General features: G+C 49.9%; 1 protein-coding gene across 3 annotated transcripts in view; it reads right to left on the reverse strand.

Annotated features, from left to right (window-relative positions):
- The window catches only part of USP36 (ubiquitin specific peptidase 36), a 32,767-nt gene extending 21,598 nt beyond the window's left edge, over nucleotides 1–11,169 (reverse strand). Inside the window, exons 1-5 of one of the 3 annotated variants that reach the window (XM_025279620.2) lie at nucleotides 10,990–11,169; nucleotides 8,533–8,696; nucleotides 4,724–4,993; nucleotides 4,041–4,262; nucleotides 931–1,041 (exon numbers count right to left, since the gene is read on the reverse strand). In XM_025279620.2, coding sequence (XP_025135405.2) covers nucleotides 931–1,041; nucleotides 4,041–4,262; nucleotides 4,724–4,976 — 586 coding nt within the window. In that variant the 5' untranslated portion in view covers nucleotides 4,977–4,993; nucleotides 8,533–8,696; nucleotides 10,990–11,169. Of the gene's footprint in view, nucleotides 1–930; nucleotides 1,042–4,040; nucleotides 4,263–4,723; nucleotides 4,994–8,532; nucleotides 8,697–9,818; nucleotides 10,913–10,989 lie in introns of those variants that run through there. The other 2 variants (XM_006064113.3, XM_006064114.3) reach the window with 2 other exon arrangements.
- Between the last annotated feature and the right edge of the window lie 8,541 nt (nucleotides 11,170–19,710).

Consider the following 19,710-nt stretch of genomic DNA (forward strand, 5'->3'; position numbering starts at 1 on the left):
AGGACTAAACCCAAGTGAGGAAACGGAGCCCTGCGAGACGCCCTACGTCCCAGGCACCTCCCTGATGGCAGTTATCTTCCCAGTGAGACCCTCTACAGGTAACAGAAAGCACGAATGGACGCCAAGCAGTAAGGATATGAGCTCCGCTAATTAATTAAGCTGGCTTTTCAAGAGCCAATACAGACTATGGCAGATCACCACCATGTCAGCCCAATACAACACACACAGGCTTCAAAAAACCAATGGGTAGGCTTCCCTGGTGGTCCAGTGGTTAAAAATCTGCCAACACAGGGAACACAGGTTCAATCCCTGGTCCAGAAAGACCCCACGTACCATGGGCAGCTAAGCCCATGCACCGCAGCGACTGAGCCTGAGCGCAAAGCCTGCAGGCCCCAACCACGGCAGCGCGTGCGCCCCAGAGCCTGGCTCAGCAACGAGAAGCCACTCCAAGGAGAAGCCCACATGCCACAACCAGAGAGTAGCTCCCACTTGCCACAACTTGAGAAAACCGGCAAGCGGCAACAAAGACCCAGTGCAGCCCAATAAAGACGTAAATACATGAAATAAAACAAAAGCAACAAAACTAAGGGCCCACCTCTGCCAAGCAAAACAGAAACCTGACTTTCACAACACATGGACCCTGGCTCCTCAGATGCTGAGAAAAGGTCTCCCAGCACTTCCTCACCTACCTCCCTGCCCAAAACACACAGCCCCCGGCCTGGCCAACCCACAGGATCTTGGGAGAAGGGGCCGGGGGTGGGGGTCGCCACTGGCTGACATGGACTGCCCCATGTCCATCCAGCCCCAGGGCCGGCTTTAGTCTGCTCCACTCTGTGCACGAGGCCTCCAGGCTCGACCCCACTCCCGCCTCCTGACCCCCACCAGCACCCCCCGGCAATGCCGCCCTCCCCAGGAGGAAGCCGCTCTTACTTCGCAGGTCCCGGATGAAGGACACGGGCTTGATGGCGTTGCCACTGTTGGCGAAGGCCTGGATGATGTGGTTCTGCATGACGCACAGCATGCAGAAGCTGCCCTGGTGACCTGCGGGCATGGACACGTGGTCACAGTAGGGCCCTGGGAATTCCCAGGAGAGCTGACGACACAGCCTCCTGGCTGGCAGAAAGCAGAGCTCCCCAGCCCGCCCAAGCCCTGCAAGGCTGGCGGCACCTGGGAACCCATCTCTCCGTGAGACCTAGCCCAAGGACTGTGAGCTGCCAAGCTCGGTTTAGAACGTGTCCTCTGACCTGCAAATCGCATCACATGGTCAATGACAGAGAACATTTCGGACTTCCCGACAGACACCCCCTTCACTCGCTCTTCAGCGTGGAACCTCTGCTCTGCTGCCCTCAGGAGACATCAGGGCTCAGCCAGCTCCGGGGAGACCCCAGGCACCTGCTCCCTCCCCATCTACCTGCCCAACTCTGCGGTTCTGCTGCCCCAGGGGACACATACATGGAGGCGGGACCAGTTGGTTGCTGACCAGATGGTGCCCCCTAGGCTGGGGCAGCCCCCTGCTGGGATAAACTATTTGTTCCCCCAGGCATTAGGCTAGACAGTGCTATACTTCTCAGTGTGTGTGTGCTCAGTAGTGTCTGACTCTTTGTGACCCCCTGGACTGTATGTAGCCTGCTCCTCCGTCCACGCGATTTCCTAGTCAAGAATACTCAAGTGGGTGGCCATTTCTTCTTTCAGAGGCGCTTCCTGGCTCAGGGAGTGAACCTGCATCTCTTCCGTCTCCTGCACTGGCAGGCAGATCCTAGCTACACTTCTAATTATGAACTATCTTAAATACAAAGAGAAGAGCAAAGACGACACCCCATTTTAGGCGATTTGTAAGGCAAGCACAGGTGTGACAGCTGAACTCCCCTCTCAGCCTCTCACACCCCCGCTCCCCACGTCCTCTGTCTGTCCCTTGACCTCGGGCAGCAGGGACCCGCTGACAGGTCAGGCTGTTCCCAGCCATGGATTCGCCCTACTCCACGCGTGGCACTCGCCAGCGCACTGCAGCTGCACGTTTAAGCTCACTTTCTATGAACTGTACCAAGCTGCCCTTTAGCCCTCCCTCCAGACCACAGTCTATCCACACAGTCCCCTACTCACTCACGTCAACCCCTCCCTCTTCCTACAGTCACAACGCTGGGGTGAATGGTCCCGTACCCACCTCCTGTATGTGTGAGGGTTTCTCTAAGGCACACACCTACAAGATATACTTCTGGGTCCAAAGGCAAGCACATCTCTAGTTCTACAAGAAACTGTAACCTCAAATATAGTGCATGTCCTTCCCAAACAGATCCGACCAGGGATCAAACCTGGGCCCTTGGCACTGAAAGCTCAGAATCCTAACCACTGGACTGCCGAGGAATTCCCCCAATTTCCAATCTGTCTATGACTTCTGCTGCAGGAATATCATTTTCAACCAAGGAGAGCGTCACTCCCTCCTGTCTCCTGCGTCACTGCTCTGGCCAGGACCAGCACATCATACATCAAACACAAGTGCACAGAGCGGCCCTCCTTGCTTCTCTTCTTACTTTAAAAATGTGCTTCTGGTATTTTCCTAATTGGAATGTTTTGTAGTTTTTGCGAGACACCTTTTATAAACATTAGTAAAAATTCTTTCTATTGCTACTGTGCTGTTTTCTTTTAATCATAATTTTTTTGGGGGGGACATCTATTTCCAAGTTACCTTTCTCTCTTAATCTATTAATTAAGTGATAGCAATTAAGGTAGCAAAATTAACAGTCACGTACATAGAACCTGAGGATTCCCTGGCGGCCCAGATGTTAAAGAATCTGCCTGCAATGCGGAAGACTGGGGTTCGATCCCTGGGTTGGAAAGATCTCCTGGAAAAGGAAATGGGCTATCTGCTCTAGTATTCTTGCTTGGACAATCCCATGGACAGAGGAGCCTGGCAGGCTACAGTCCATGGGGTCGCAGAGAGTCGGACACGAGTGAGACACTAACACTTTGATGTAGAACTTACTGTGTGCCAAGGGCTATTCTAAGCACTGTATGTGATTCACTTAAGTTTTATAAAAACACTACGAAGGCGATATTATTATTAGTTCGCAGATGGGGGACCAGTCAGGTGATTTCCAAGGACACACAGCCACTGGGTGGCAGAACCAGGACGTAAACCAGGCAGGCCGGCCTCGGGGGTGCTCCCGTAGCTGCTGTGCTCCGCTCGCTCCACAATTACACGTGGAGACTGTCTGACATCAGAACATCCCTGCGTTTCTAGCATGAGCACAAGGTGCTCACAGTGGTTACAAGACTCCTGAATTTGCTGGTGCTTTACCTAGAATTTTTACATATATATTCACAAACGAGATGGAACTATAATTTTTCTCGTATTGTGCTGGTTTAATTTTGTTACCCAAATCAAGAGAACCTCACTGAATGAGCTAGGAAGTTTCTCTCTTTTTCTTTTACTCTGGAAGAGGTTGTGAAGCATTGAAATGATCTGTTTCTTAAAAGTTTCAGTAAAACTCATTCGCTAACTGTCTCAGCCTGGTGTTTTCTTCATGGGAAAAAAGTTAACCACTGATTTAATTTTGTTAATGGTTGAAAGGTTAGTCAGACTTTCTGTTCTGTTCTGTTTGGCGAAGTTATCTTTTCTTTCATCTTTAGTTTACTGATATTCAATTTACACTTTGGAGAACATTTTATGATGCACGAAAAATGGTGCTACTATAATGGATGTGATAACTGAACGTACGTATTTTGGAGGTGTTTTCCAAAAGCCCTTTCTGCTGTCTAGGTGATTACTTTCAGATCAGTTTAGAGACCGTTACTCTACCTGGATTCTCTTCCACTGCCCATCCTGCGGTGGCGCACCTCAAATTTACGATTTATCAGTCACTACGTAGCATGAACCTGACTCCTAAATCTGACCCAGGCTAAGAATGGCAGCACCACGAGAACACGGGTTTGTCCAAATAAGGGAAAGTCTGGTCCTGAGCACCCACAGCGGCTCCACGGCAAGGGCACGCTCAGAGCCGCGCACGTGTGCAACAGCCCGCCCCAGCCCCGCGCTCACTCACAGCCCCGCGTGTGCTCCTTGGAGAGCAGGTAGTTGGCCAGGGGCGGTGTGTAGGTCAAGCACTGCACGGTGGAGTTGAGGAAGCAGGTGTTGCCGAGGTTGTGCAGGCCAGCGCCCACGCGGTACACACGCCCCCAGCGCAGTGACAGCCGCTCCACCGGGAAGAGCACCTTCTGGGGCGCGGGGACCCCGTCGCTACAGCTCTCGTAGGCGCGCTCGCTGCCTGGAGTGGGGGGACAGGATAGAGGAGAGCCTGATGTGCAAGCCCCAACACAGTCCACAGGCGCAAGCTCAGGAGGCAGCATCTGGGGGTACCTGGGTCCTCACTCCAGAGCCCAGGAGGAAGCCTGTGACCCCACAGCTCTCCTCAATGGCCTTGGCCTGGAGCCCCAGAGCCCCTCTGTGCACGAGCTTTAGAGGACAGCTGGAGTCAGCAGGCCCTGGCGCTGACCCCACCCACGTCGCCTTCTAGTTTCCAAGCCCTGTTCCTGAACCTCTCGAGACAGAGCTCGCTCTCTCACCAACCCTGTTCTGTTACTTCTGCGGCTAAAAGCTACTGGCCCCATGCCCGACCCTCACAGCTGACCACACTGTTGTTTCTGTTCCCACTACCAGTCAGTGTTTCGTCCCTCTGCCTGTCAGCACACAGCTGGGCCCCCTTGGCACCACCCTCTGCGTCTGTACCCTGTCTCCGGGCCGGCGGTTCATCTCCGCTCCGGTGGCACCCGGCTCCCTCTGTCCTGGGGTTCAGCAGCACATATTTGCTTTTCAGTGACTCCAGCTGGTAGGAGAAACTCTTGCTGGCCGGCTCAAACTCCAGCTTCTGCAGAAGGACCTTCTTGGCAGAGGCGGCCAGAAGCTTCCCCAGATCCCCATCATCAGCCGAATCCCTGCGGCCAGGCTTGAGGGCTTCCTTTAGCTTGTCCACGATGGGCATGGTGCATCACTGGGGGACTAGGAGAACACAGAGCAGCAGGTAAGCAGGCCCCGGGAGCAGAGCATCCCTCCTCTGACAACCCCTCCTGGGCCTTAGGGATGGGTCCCTCCTCTGACAACCCCTCCTGGGCCTTAGGGATGGGTCCCACCATGAAAGCAGCTCTGGATCAGCCGCCAACCCTACAGAGCAAGCGGAAGACATGAGACCGCTCAGACACAGCAGCATCCACCCCTCTCCTCTCAAAACAGACACAGTGCCTCCGCCAACAGCGCTAAATAGACAGACCTCCCCGAAGAGGTCAGACTACCCTCTTGATGTCATCTCTTCAAGAAGTAGCATGGAGTAGGGACTTCCCTGGTGGGCCAGTGATGAAGAATCTGCCTGCCAAGGCAGGGGACATGGGTTTGATCCCTGGTCCAGGAAGATCTCAGACTCCTCGGGGCAACTAAGCCCCTGTGGCAAAACCACTGAGCCTGTGTGACGCAACTATTAGCTTGGTGCAAAAGTAACTGCGGTTTTGCACTGTTGCACTTTGCTGTTTGATACTGGAAATACACTCTTACATAAATGTGATTATGCTATACATCATTTTAATACATATTTCTCGCTTTCTGGTTTTTTTTTTGCTAATGAATTAAGTTATTTGCTATTTTACATTTAGACTATAGAAATGTTAGACAAAAAGCAAAATCGAGCCTTTTTTTATTCACATTCAAAGTGGGTCATAAAGCAGTGGGGACAATTTGCAACACCAACAATGCATTTGGCTCAGGAACTGCTAACGGATGTACAGCGCAGTGGTGGTTCAAGAAGCTTTGCAAAGGAGACGAGAGCCAGGATGATAAGGAGCGCAGTGGCCAGCTGGTGGAAGGTGACAATGACCAATTAAGAGCCATCAACAAAGCTGTTCCTCTCACAACTACACAAGAAGCTGCCTAAGAGCTCAACGTTTCAGCATCTGAAGCAAACTGGAAAGGTGAAAAAGGCTCAGAAGGTGGGTGCCTCATGAGCTGACTGGAAAAAAAATGTCATTTTGAAGTGTCATCTTCTCTTATTCTACACAACGAACCATTTCTTGATTGGATTGCGAAGTGCGACGAAAAGTGGATTTTCTATGACAACCAGCAACCATCAGTTTAGTGGCTGGACCGAGACAAAGCTTCAAAGCACTTCCCAAATTCAAACTTGCACCAAAAAGAGGTCATGGTGAGTGGTGGTCTGTGGCTGGGTCTGACCCACCACAGCTTTCTGAATCCCAGTGAAACCATTGCATCTGACAAGTATGCTCCGCAAGTCGACGAGACGCACCAAAAACAGCAACGCCTGCAGCCATCATCGGTGTAACAGATAAGGGCCCAATTCTTCCCCACGACAACGCCCGACCACGTCGCACAACCAACGCTTCAAAAGGTGAACGAACTGGGCTACAGTGTTTTGCCTCATCCACCACCTTCACCTGACCTCTCGCCAACTGACTACCAGTTCTTCAAGCATCTGACAACTTTTTGCAGGGAAGACGTTTTCGCAACCAGCAGGAGGCAGAAACTGCTTTCCAAGAGTTCGCTGAATCCTGAAGCAAGGACTTTTTATGCTACAGGAATAAACAAACTTATTTCTCATCAGCAAAAATGTGTTGATTGTAAGGGTTCCTATTTTGATTAATAAAGACGTGGTTAAGCCTAGTTATAATGATTTAAAATTCACGGTCTGAAACTGCAATTACTTCTGTACCAACCTAACACTAAGCCCACGCGCTGCAACAACCGAAGGCCGTAAGCCTAGAGCCTGCGCTCCGTAACAAGAGAAGCCACCGCAATGAGAAGCCCGCGCTGCAACTCGAGAGCAGCCCCCGCCTGTGCGACTAGAGAAAACCGCATGCAGCAACGAGAAGTAACATACATACACAAAACTCAAATAAAAAGAAAGAAATACCATCGAGTGACTCTGGACATCACGCCTGGTGTAGTCTCCCTCAAAGGGCGGCCACGTGGGCTAACGTCTGCTCAAAACCAGGGAAATGCTAACCTTGTAACCAGAGTGTCTACTCTGGTCACACACACAAATCCACGTAATAAAGGAATTCCCAAGATGAGTGAGATAAGAGTGTGTGTGTGTGTGTGTTCAGACCCACAGTCTTCAAAACCAAGAAGGCCATGAGCCTTTAGGGGCCACCAAACACAAGAGAGGAGGCTGGTCCAAACTGGGATGTGCTGGAAGTGTAAAACACGTGGACTTCGAAGTTTGCAAATGTAAAACGTCTCAGTAATTTTAAGACTGGTTATATGCCAAAATGTAATTTTTATTTTATTCATTTATTTATGGCTGCTCCGCGTCTTCTTTGTCGTCCCCGGACTTCCTCTAGTTGTGGCGAGCAGGGGCTACGCTGGTTGCGATGCACGGGCTTCGCACTGCAGTGGCTTCTCCTGCTGCAGAGCGCAGGCTCCAGGCGCTTGGGTTTCAGTAGTTGTGGCTCGTGGGCTCTAGAGCGCCGGCTCAGTAGTTGTGGCACACCGGCCTAGTTGCTCTGCAGCACTGGGGATCTTCCCAGACCAGAGATCGAACCCATGCCCCCTGCACTGGCGGGCTGATTCTTAACCACCAGACCACCAGGGAAGCCCTGAAATGATCATATTTTACATATACTGGGTTAAATAAAATTCATTCCACCTGCTTCATTTTCTAATGTGGCCAATGTAAAACCCGATGATACCTGTTGCTTCCGTTATCAGATAGCGCTTGTGCAGGCTATCTTTTTTAAAAGTGAGAGAGGAGACATATGATAGTAACAGGACCAGAAAAGTATACCCAAGATGTGGAAGCTTGAGGCGGTGGAGCAGGCAGGGGCGTGGCGGCAGCCTGGACTCTGGAATGCCTGCGTTATTCCATCTTGGATTAGCTATAAACTCCAGGGAAAAAAATCACTGTGACTGCCAGAGCCTATTCTTTATAAAATAAGAATAAGAACGGCATTAAAGGTGCCTGTGAGGTTAATGGGGAGACACACACTGGATAAGAGCTGAGTACTAGCTGAGGAACCGCAGTGTAACAAACCAGAAACCCCCATCACCCCTGACTGCTACACGTGGACCTACCACTTTTCCTTTCCATCCACTACCTCTCAACCATCTGGCCAAAGCTCAAGGACTATTTGAGTCACAATTAGATAAGAGGTTCCTTATATAACTCACTCCCATCAGAAAAAAAAGATGACTCCCTTGGGTATGTGGTCTCTGGCCAGACCCAGGAGACCCAACTGTCTCCTGATCAGGTGGACCCAAAACTCTGCTGGAGTGAAAAGGCTCCCTCCAGAATCTCTGATGAAATCACCCAGATTTAAGTTATGGGGCACCTAATTCTGTATATGGATCAAATTTCTTTTTCTATAAAAATTTCTATAGAGAACAGAAATGTAAAAACATTATTTAAAAAAAAAAAAAAAAGCAAGCAAGCACAAGTTCTTTGACATGAAAAAAAATAAAAGAAGCTTTCCTAAGGAGAATTATCTACGAGAGCCCACCAAACTGAATAATGGCTGCTGGACCACTAGCGGGCTTACCTGGGGTGTCTGAACTCGGGAGTGCTGTTCCTGCAGCGTGGGGTCAGGTACTTGGCCGGACTAGGTAGGCAGGGTGCTGGGCCCTCAAAATCACGTGCTTCCCAGCTTTGGGCCCGTTAAATCATCAGAGCCGCAAGCGTGTTGTCCAAAAGGGGCGTCAGAATCTGTGGGATGAAAGCGCACCACATGAAGCCACCTCTCTTCCCAACATCTCACCAGCCCTCCTCCGTGGCTGTCAAGCAGGAAGGCCAACCATCTTCCGGTAACAGTCAGCATTAAGGCAGAAGGAATACGGATAGTGTGAGACACAGGAAGAGCGGAGGACAGCTGAGCTAACTAGCTGCAAACGATTTTGATGGATACAATACGAAAACCCTGCCCTCCGCTAGAGATCCTAACCTTCATGCCAGCGACAAGCCCAATGAACAAATATCTCCCTCACACTCACTAGTCAACTCCAATCTTCATTGCATTTGCAAAGAGTAAGAGATAATAATCATCTCCAACATTCAGTTTTCATGAGCCAGTAAGACTTCAACAAAAAAGAAAGAAACCCGAACGTGCAATGACAGTTGCCAAATTTTCACTCTAGCTAAGTCTGTGGGTTTTTTCCTGAATTACCAACCACAATCACTATGATTACAGAAAATTAAGGTACTTAAAAACTTTTTACTGTGAAAACATTCATATACAATGTAGAGAGAACAGCACAGGGAACCGCCATGCTCCCCTTATTCAGCTTCAATAATTACTGGGTGGGATCAGGCAATTCCTCTCCTGTCCCCATTACTTCAACAGCAAGTTCTAGATACTATACCATGTCTGATGTCCATAAATAAAAGCATATTAACTCAAAAAAAAAAAAAAAAGACACAATGAACACAATCTCAGAATGAAGTCAATGTGTAAAGATTTTTCTCATGAAAACACCCTACAATGTCCCTCTTCTTGTCAACATCCTGTATCGCTGAGGACTGTCATGAGCAGAGACATGGGTTCGGGAAACTCTTGAAGCTAGAGGATAAGCAGAACTTGGGAGATTTAACATTTCATTTGAGATAAATAACTCAGAGAACGCCTACCCTACAGAGCCCACTCCTCAATGTGTAGTCAAGAGACTGAACAAATCAAATTTTTCCAGTTTTGACAGAAAGATGAAACCTCTACATCACCAATCCCACCCGAAACATTAAGCAACAACCTACAAATGATTTCTCTCCAAGGTGCAGCCACCTTGAGAAAAATGCTCTTGTAATACACCATCAAAAGGCCTCTGATATACACACCTGGTAACACGCTCTTCAAAACTCTGCAGGATGCTCTTTCCAGCCCACGTTTCCCACTGTCCAGGAACGGCTCATACTTAGGCTCGTACTTTTCCATGCACATTTCTACTTCTACTCAAACAAAGCTTTCTCGATCGCCATTCAAACACATTTTCTCTCCCTCCTCCCTGTAAATGCACTTTTCCAGCAAAAAATGTGCTCAAGACTCACAGGGTCAACCACGTGCTGGTGGGGAGGAGTCCCAGAGGCTGGGGCCTCCCTGAGGCACTTTTACAGGGGCCTCTGCAGCAAAGCCAGCTCCGGGCCCCAGCCAGTAAAGAGCAAACTGAATGTCCGTCTCCCCAGAGACCTGATTCTCCACCTCCCTTACAGACGGTGGACTGAGGCAGGATCAGGATGTTTTTCCTTTCTTCCATCTTTATTTTAGGAGGCTGTTCTAGCTCCGGGAACCCCAGGGGAGACCTAATACTGCCAGACCAAAGAAATGGGTATTTTAAAAACTCACCATCTTGAACCCACCCCTTAACCATAACCATGAGGAACATTATTCTCTCCAGGAGTGAACCTTCCCACATTTCTTACAAATAAGATAAAGGAATAAGACATCAGCCCTGCTGCCAAACCGAATGCCCTCCCTCTGATTCTAACTTAAGCCACTCCAGAGAAAATCTGAACCCTGGATAAATGATGTTTCTGTTCGTAACGACCGTGCCCGACACCGTCACAGGCTGCTGCCTCCTGGCCTGCCTGGGCTCCTGACCGGGCCAGCTCTCCCCTGCACCGTGGGTCGCTCTGGAAGTGCAGGAAAGAGCAGAGAGCAGACCTGGGGCAGCCCGGACGGAAGGCACACTTCCTGGGCCTCCCCGTGGACTCCCGAGCCCTCGGGGACGGCGCAGCCCTAGGGCCTCCCCAGAACCCCTCGTGGACAGGCATTTAGGGGCCTCTCCGTGGGCCCCAGAGCCCCTGGCGTACGCACGCCCCAGGGCCTCCCCGTGGACCCCGGAGCCCCTCGCGGACTGCGCAGCTCTGAGAACCCGTGGACCTCCAAGCTCCGCGCAAACACCCATGTCTCCCCCCGAGTGTCCACGGGTGCGCCCCGCGTCGGGCGGCAAACTCCCGGGGTAAGTCCCACAGCCAGCCTGCGCGCCGCCCCAACCTGGTCCCAGCTTACCCGGCCCTCAGCCGGCCCGGCTACAGGCCAGCGGCGTTGGCGTCTACTCGGCACGGGCCCCGCACACGCACCATCCGGGTCTCCAGCGCCTCACACACGTGTCACGGCGACTCTTAAAGCAGACGCGGCGTGAGGCCCGCACGGCGGAACCCCGAGAGGCCCCCGGCGGCTTTAAGAGGCGGTGCTATCTTCCGCCCTAGTCCCTGGGTCCGCCCACAGCCGCTTGACGCTCCCAATACGTCATCTCCCCCATCTCGCGGCCCCGCCAGCCTACGCGATGACGTAAGCACGCAGAGTCGGAGGCGCCCCACCCTCTCGGCCGGTACCTGGCAAGTTCTCGCAGGGCACGTGAAGTGCCTGCTTCCGGGTCCGGCGCACGGGGCGTTCCTTGGGCTGCGTCTCGAGGGCTGCTCATTTTCGCCTGCGGTCTCGGCGGTGGCCTGGGGCGGGCGCTTCGTCGCACCCTTCAGGGCATTTAGTGACCGAGACACCGATCGGGCGACAAGAGGGTAGCAGGCCCAGTAAAGCCCGAGAGCGGACCGAGAGCTCTTGGGATGAAGGGGTCGGGAGTGATGGCATTTGACCTTCGCCGTGTTCCGGGCCCTGATCAATTTCCTGACCCCACTCCCTTGCTTCATTTCAGAACCGTCATCCCGTGACAACTGCGTTAAGGTTGTGGTTGAATGTTTGCAAACACGTTTCTCTTTCTCGTATTTTAAAAAATTCTTTTCACCTGAATCCTCTTGGTTGCCACCCATCCTGGTCTCCAGGGCAGGTGGAGGTGGTGTGATCCTAGGCCTACCTCCAAATACTTAACGGAAGCAAAGGAATATTGTTATTCCACAGTAAACGACTTTTTCCAAAAGGCAGCGCTGGAGTACTCAACCCAATCTGCTGTGTCTTTGGGAGACAAATGTGAAAGGCAGGATGGACGATACCGGGTGAAGCAACTAGAAGCCTTGAACTAGTTGTCATGCTCCTTCCCGCCCAGTCCTTCAGGCAGAGGGGGGTGGGGCTGGCGATGGAAAGAGAATGGGTGTAATTGGGACAAAATTTACCTGTAGTTATCACTTGGGGGGTGGGGGTGATGTTTTTTTGAAAAAGCAAACAAACATAAGCTGGCAAGAGCCTGAGGTTGAGCTCTGCCCTGTCTGTAAGAATCCTCAACTACAGAGATTCAGATTGGAATTTGTCACTGAGTCCATTCTGTGCCCTAAAACAATGATTCAGACAAAGATTGTTTTCACTAGTCCAAGCCTGATACAGTGTATAAATGAGTGATGAAAACCTGGAGACAGGTGGTCAGAGGGCTAGTAACTAGCTAGAGAATGAGGAGACCTCAGTTTTATCCCAGCTCTGTGCTAATTCACAGGTTGGAGACTTAACTAACCCAGACCTCCATGTGACCATCTATGAAATATAGATAATCTCCAGCAGATCTTTGATTCTAATAACAATGCCAATGACATTTGCTCCTGTTAACTGAGTTCATATTATATGCCAGATACCGAACTGGCCATTTACCCACACTATCTGATTTAATCCTCATGGCAACCCTACAAAAAGATACTGTGCCCATTTTACAGATGAAAATACTGAGCCTGCCGCATCCCAGCAAGCAAGTGGTGGTTTAAACCTAGGTTTCTCAGGCTCCAAGCTCACACCTTTAGCTCAGGCCCTCAGAGGTAACCCCCAAATTTTTCTGAGATGACAAGCCTGTTGCCTGAAAGGCCCACATACTGCTTTAAAATGTGATGTGAGACCTCAAAGTTGGGAGGAACCTTTGGCCACACACATTTCCACCCTACTCCCCTTTCAAATACCCTCCTAGAAACCTTCTGAGTGAAATCTAGAGGTGCGTTCACATGGCCAATATGCAAGTCTTTCCTAAAATGCTCAATCTCAAAGGTCACCAGAGAAATGCAAATTAAAACCACAGTGAGTTAGCGTTCCACACTCTCTGGAACTGCTGGAAACTAAAAGACTACATGTTGGAGAGAATGTGGGGTGGATAGATTGTAAAACTGCAGGGACTGGAAAATGATGCAAACATTTGGGAAAATAATTTGAATGTTTCTTTTATGTAACATACTTGCCCTATGAACACATCCATTGCTGTCACCATGGCAACTGAAGTACTGCCTGTAGGCTGGTAAATTCCAAAGGTGCAGACCTCTCCCGCCCTTATCCAGTTCCTTCTGGACCCCTCTGCTGAAGGGCCCATGAGCATCTTGAAACTCATCATGCCCAGAAACGGATGCTCCCCACGCTCCGCTAAGCTTCCTTGCCTTTCTGCCCTGTTGCCCACTTGGCCTGGTGTGCTGGAGTTCAGACCAAATCCTTGCCCTTTTCAGCTGTTTTCCGAGTGAGTCTGGCCACATGGGGGCACTGCTGAGACTGGCAGTGGCTTTCTGGCAGTGGCTTTGGCTCCATCCAGGGAGGCACACTGCGGTTGCAGCCTCCCACCTGTCCTCTCCCTGGGCTGTGATAGGGCAGCCTCCTGTCTCTTCCCCTCCACCCTCGAGGTGCTAACAGCTTCCTGCTGTTCCCTTGGCTTCTCAGAGTTTCTTCCATCAGAATGTAACCAGTCCCTGCCTTAATCCCTGCTGTTTTAAAGGCTGTGCAGAGTGGTTTGGGGGTTCCTGGTTGGACTTGGACTGATGCAGACTGTAACCCCAACATCCACCTGCCTGGCTAGCATCCTGGGTTCCCCTCTCTCCCTCACCCCCATGTAAATTCTCAATGAATTTTGCTAATTTTACTTTCCAAAGATTTCCTCAAGCCATTCCCTCCACTCCATCCAATTGCCCAAGGAAAGCCACTCTGCTTTCCCCTACTTTACTGGATTATAGCTGAGTCCATTGCTCAAACTGCCAAACAGAATGATGTACTTAAAAGGCCTACCCAACCCATTTCACTCCTGTCTGAAATCCTTTCCTGAAACTCCCTGCCCTGCTAATAGGAGAACCAAGCTCCTTAGCATGGTCTCTAATAGCCTGGGGATGGTGGTAGGGGCTGGCTCCTGCCTGCCTTCCCCCCTCCTCCCCAGCTACTCCCTGCCTTGGCTCCTTCAGCAGGTGTTGTTCAGTCACTAAGTCATGTCTGACTCTCTGTGACCCCACAGGCTGCAGCACACCAGGCTTCCCTGTCCTTCACTATCTCCTGGAGTTTGCCCAAACTCATGTCCATTGAGTCAATGATGCCATCCAACCATCTCCTCCTCTGTCGCTCCCTTCTCCTCCTGCCCTCATTCTTTCCCAGCATCAGGGTCCTTTCCAATGAGTCGGTTCGTAACATCAGGTGGCCATCAGGTGGCCAAAGTGTCAGAGCTACAGCATCAGTCCTTCCAGAGAATATTCAGGGTTGATTTCCTTCAGTAGAGCTAGTCCGCCCCGCCCCCCCCCCGCCCCCCCCACCTTACCAGGCCCCAGTCAGGCCATCTCTACTCCAGGCTCAGGCTGGTCCTTGGCCTAAAATTCCCTTGCCTGCCACCACCTCCTTCGGCACCACCTTCTCCGAGAAGTCTTTCTGGATTCCCCCCATCCCTGTCATTTGGTTGGTGCTGCATTTGGCTGGCAGAACATTCCACTTATACATTCAGCTGGAAATTTTCTGGATTTCTCTTCCCTTCCCCACTATACCTTATCTCATCTGTGTGTCCGCTGGGCCTGGTGCACAAAGGTACGGTGGATAAATGTGAAATCCAACTAAATGGCAAATAAAATGCTATAGATGAGATAACTGAATAATCCCTAAATCCTGAAGGAGGAAACCAGAGAAACACTGAAGATGAAAGAACGAAGTATTCTCAGTTAAAAAAATAAAGCTGTAACTGAAATGAATCTAATTAGAACTTACCTTTTTTAAAAAAGGGCATCCCTTGTGGCTCAGTTGGGGTCTCAAAGAGTCGGACATGACTGAGCAACTGAACTGAACTGAACTGTGGCTCAGGTGATAAAGAATCTGCCTGCAGTGCAGGAGACCTGGGTTCGATCCCTGGGTTGGGAAGATCCCCTGGAGAAGGGAAAGACTACCGACTCCAGTATTCTGGCCTGGAGAATTCCATGGACTGTATATAGTCCATGGGGTCGCAAAGAGTCGGACACGACTGAGCTACTTTGACTTTGACTTTAAAAAAAGAAGTGGGTTAACAAATTAACAGTATTGTTGCCCAGAAGTCACCTGGGGGTTCCTTACCTTGGAGGTTGAGGTAAAAGGGACTAGATGCTCCCCCCCCCCCCCATTTCACAGCCTGTAGATGACCAAAGATTTATGCTAATTTATGGAAATATCTACATCACATTTCTAATTGTAAATTAATCATTGTTTCTTTTACATCAGACATTGTTAAGTTTTGGTTCCTATGAGCTGCTCCTGCTGGGCCTACACAACCCTTACAATTTCCAGTTTCTAGAAACTGCCAAATTAGATCTAAACCCGGTCTGGTTGAACTCACCAAGGAAAAGCCATGTGGCAGGGCTCCCAGAGTTTTGCTTTAGCCCTTCTTTCGCCTGCATGCAGATATCCTGCAATGGAACTGGGCCGGCATTTGGTGGTTTGGCCAAAAAGTAGCCGATGGGCCTTAAATCCCTGTGCTGGCCGTGGCCACACGCTTGCCTCCTCCTTCCCTACCCAGGCAAAGCTTCCTCTCTAAGAAAACTCATCCTGGAACTTCCCTGGTGGTCCCGTGGCTAAGGCCCCAGGCTCTCAATGAAGGGGGAGCCCAGGTTCGATCCCTGGTTGAGGAACTAGAGCCCACATGCCACAACTAAAAAGACCCAATGCTGCCAAATGAATAAATAAAATGGAAAATTCACCCAGAATAAATGCCATGGGTGTGTATTTTCCCTATGTGTTTGGGAGTCGCTTCCCTCACCTGCCAATACTGAAATCCTGCTTGAATCTTTACAGAAACCGTGCGATCCCCAGTCCCCATGGCTTTCATCACGCCTCCCCCTCCTCTCTGCAAACCCATCTCCCTTTCCCAAACTCTCCCACAAGGCCTTATCCAGCTGAGTGTTGCTCCTGCTGCTGGGTCTGGTCTGGTCCGCTCCTTTCTCCTCAGGTGGCTCTGGTTATTCTTTGTAGCACAGTGGTCCTTTGCATGGCTCTGCTACTTTCCTCAAAGCATTGCGTGCGTCTGTTTGGCCTCAGGACTAGACTGCATAAACTTTTCAAGAGTGTTCAAGACACCACCTTGCTTGCAGGCCCTTACCCCCAGCACTGCCCAGGGAACATATAGTAGGCCCACCAAGACTTCTCCGTGCCATCTGGGCTTACTTGGGAAGCAGGTGGGTAGAGACAGAGGGGCCATGGGCAGAAGCTGTGTGTTGAATGTTGTTGAATGGCTGAATGGTGACTCAGTCTGTCCAGGGCCTGCAAGAGGAGGTGGTAGGGGTCACTCCCAAGCCAAAGAGTCTGAGAATCTCTGGTGCCTCCTTCCCTCCTCCTTCTGGCTGAAAACAGAGGCCTCCAAGGCTCTGGAAGGTAGTGGGGGACACCATGGGAAGGAGTCCAGTTTCCAAATCAGCCGTGGAGGAAGTCCGCCAAACGTCTCCATTGGTCTTGGCAGGAAATAAACTCCTTTGTGTTAGTCCCTGGGTTTCTGGGGTCATTTGTTCTGGCATCCAGAGCTGCCTTAGCTGGTACACCTTTGCTCCCAGATCACAGGGCAAGCCTTTTGGGTCTCAGGGTTGTGGGAGTGCTACATCTGAGGATGAGCCCTAGCACCTGGGAATACAGCATGGGGTGGCAGGTGATATTCCTTTTGTGGTTGGAAGATGTCCCATAATGACAGGGTGACCCTGCATCACAGTTTCCCAGGACAGGCGGCTGGACACCTACTGGCCCCACTAATTGTTCACAGCACCCCCTTTCTCTGTCAAAAGTGTCCTGGTTTGGAAGATGCAGAATATAGAGATGAATTTCCCAGATCACTGAACTTTATCCTTTAAGTTTGGAAATTACAACTCGCAACAAGGCATCTTGATGTGATCAAGTGTCCTCACTGAGACTAGGATTTTGCTGTCATCGTTGCTGCAAAATTCATAAATAAAGAAGAGAAATTTGCCTTTGTTCTGAAAACAAACACATTAAAAACAAACCACTCACTACAAGCCCTTCCTAGAAATGGAAGGCACAGCCAAGAATAAATAAAATTATTTTAAAAAATTATTCAAGCTCTGCTCACTTGGTTTAAGTTAGATCAGCTAAACATGTCCAGGAATAATTTAGGGGGGGAAAGAAAACATCTGAAGGGTTTTCACCAGCCCGGGTGGCTCCCCCACCCGCTTCCCACCCTCTGCCCCCAACCCTCATCCTAAACTGGGTCCTCCAGAGGCTTCTGTGTTTCCACTCTGAACCCACATGTGTCTGTTGTGGGTTCCGACCCGAGCGCCAGGCTGTCCTCAGTTGCCCCCAATGCTTTTCTTTCACAGAATGAGCAAAGCTGAGGTGGGGGAACAGTGGTGTCTGGTAGGATCCCTAACAATCTGCTTACCCCATATGTGGGTCTTCAGATGGACTGAAAACTGTTTGCGAAGATCAAGAAAAGGGAAGATTGTTGAAACTGGATCATGGATGCGTGGAGTTTATGATGTCATTCTCTGCATTTCTGTATGTGTTTGAAAATTTCCATAAGAAGCGCTTTTTAAAAAGTCACGTTTGACCTAAATACATAAAATAAATGAAATGGTTGTGTCTAGACCCCAAGTGTGGCCTGCAGGTCAGAACGGGCACCAATGCCAAGGAGGGAGGGGGCAAGGAGGAGATCTGTAAACATGGGACTTGAGGGGGCGACTGCAACGTATGGATCTTATTTGGATCCTGATTCAAAGCAACAAACTGTAAAAAAGCATTTATGAGACCATCAGAGGTGTCTGAACACCGACTAGTCCATGACATTCATGAATTATGTTCTCAAGGTGTGATTTAAGTATTTTGGAAAGGTTTTAAAAATTGTTTGTTTGTTTTTAGAGATACGTACGGAAAACAGACAAAACTGATGTCTAGAAACTTCCTGATGACCTTGGGCAGGTGGTTGGGCAAGTAGGTGCAGAGAAAGAAAACAGTGGGTCGATGGTGGGAGAGGCAAGACGGATGCAGGTCTGTGTGCGTGCGTGTGTGTGTGTGTCTAAGATATGCTCCACAACAGAAAGGCAGATGTATGTGGCAAACGAAGGGACCCTGTCCTGCCTCTTGGCCAATTTAAGAAACCACATTCACTGTCGTCTGCCACATCCCATGTAGACCTCCAAGCCCTCAGGTTTGTTGCTCAGGAGATAAACCAACCCATAGGCTTCCCTGGTGGCTCAGTGGTAAAGAATCTGCCTGCCAATGCAGGAGACACGGGTTCCAACGCTGGGTTGGGAAGATGCCCCTGGAGAAGGGAATGGCTACCTACTTCAGTATTCTTGCCTGGAGAATCCCATGGACAGAGGAGCCTGGTGGGCTACAGTCCGTGGGGTCCCAAAAGAGTCGGACACGACTTAGACAACAGGCCAACCCCCACCCTCCCCCATTCCAAAGTTAGAAAGGGGTGGCTTGAAACGTCGAAAATGAGCACACGGAGACAGCCAGTGTTCTCACTGATAATACTGTTTATTGTCCATGGGCCGAGCGGCCACTGGAGAACGACACAAAGCATCGGAGACATGCGCGGTCTGCCTGTCGACTTTCAATAACTCTCGCGTGTTCCCAGCACAGGAAGGTCTCAAGACTTCATATTCCAGCAAAATCACATTGCCCCAAAATTGAAAAAACAAACAAACGAAAAAAAAAAAATCCAAACAAAAACGAACAAGATCAACAAAGCTTTAAATTACGGCGGCAGGTCCGATATTTCTTAATACTTATCAAGCAAAGATTTGGAAATAACTACAATGTAAACTTTATTTTAAATATTTTGAGTCGCTTGCAGAAGACAAGAATAGAGGGAGGAAAGAGCAGTGCTTAGAACATAACATATAAATTAATGCCAAATGGAGAGCCTTCTTAAACTATATATATATGGCAATTATTGACTGTGAGGGTATTTGAGTGGCTTCTCAGCCACCATTGTGTTCTTCATCTTGACTTTTTTTTTCCTGCTCAGCATGGCTACAAGATCAATGTGTGTGGACTGAATATAAAGGCCATCTTTTAGAACCAACCTACACAAAGATTCTTTGCTTTGTGATAACTGGAACCAGAGAACAAAAAATAGGAGACAGAAAAGCAATGATACTCAAAGAACGGAAGAAAAGATCTGAAGGAATCACCATCATAGGCTAGCTACCATGCCATTTCCACTCTGGATCCAAAGCTCCCACGATGCAGAAACCTTTGGGAAAAAAAAGGTGCGCGTCTAACCCCTATCAAGGGTAATAGAAAACACAGCACAGGAATGATTACAACTGATGTCAGAAACAAACCAAAACATTAAAAAAAAAATCAGCAGAAACAGGAGTAAATGTTACATATGATAACACCGTACAGGAAGCAGACGGGGGTGGGGTGTTATATTGACTGGAGGGTCTGGTGTTCTTATATATACTGAAATCACACGGACTGGTCCATTATGACATCTTACAAACTTTCTATCACTGCACAACATGAAGCTGCCCTTGGAGCGGGCCGAATTCCTGGAGAGTCCCCTAGTCTGCCCTAGAAAGGGGGTCATCAAAATCTGTGCTGACCAGGCCCCCGGGTGGGCATGTGGGCTGCACGCCATGGCGGGGGAGG

The sequence above is a fragment of the Bubalus bubalis genome, chromosome 3 (genome assembly GCF_019923935.1).
Source record: "Bubalus bubalis isolate 160015118507 breed Murrah chromosome 3, NDDB_SH_1, whole genome shotgun sequence".
NCBI classification, from domain to species: Eukaryota; Metazoa; Chordata; class Mammalia; order Artiodactyla; family Bovidae; genus Bubalus; species Bubalus bubalis.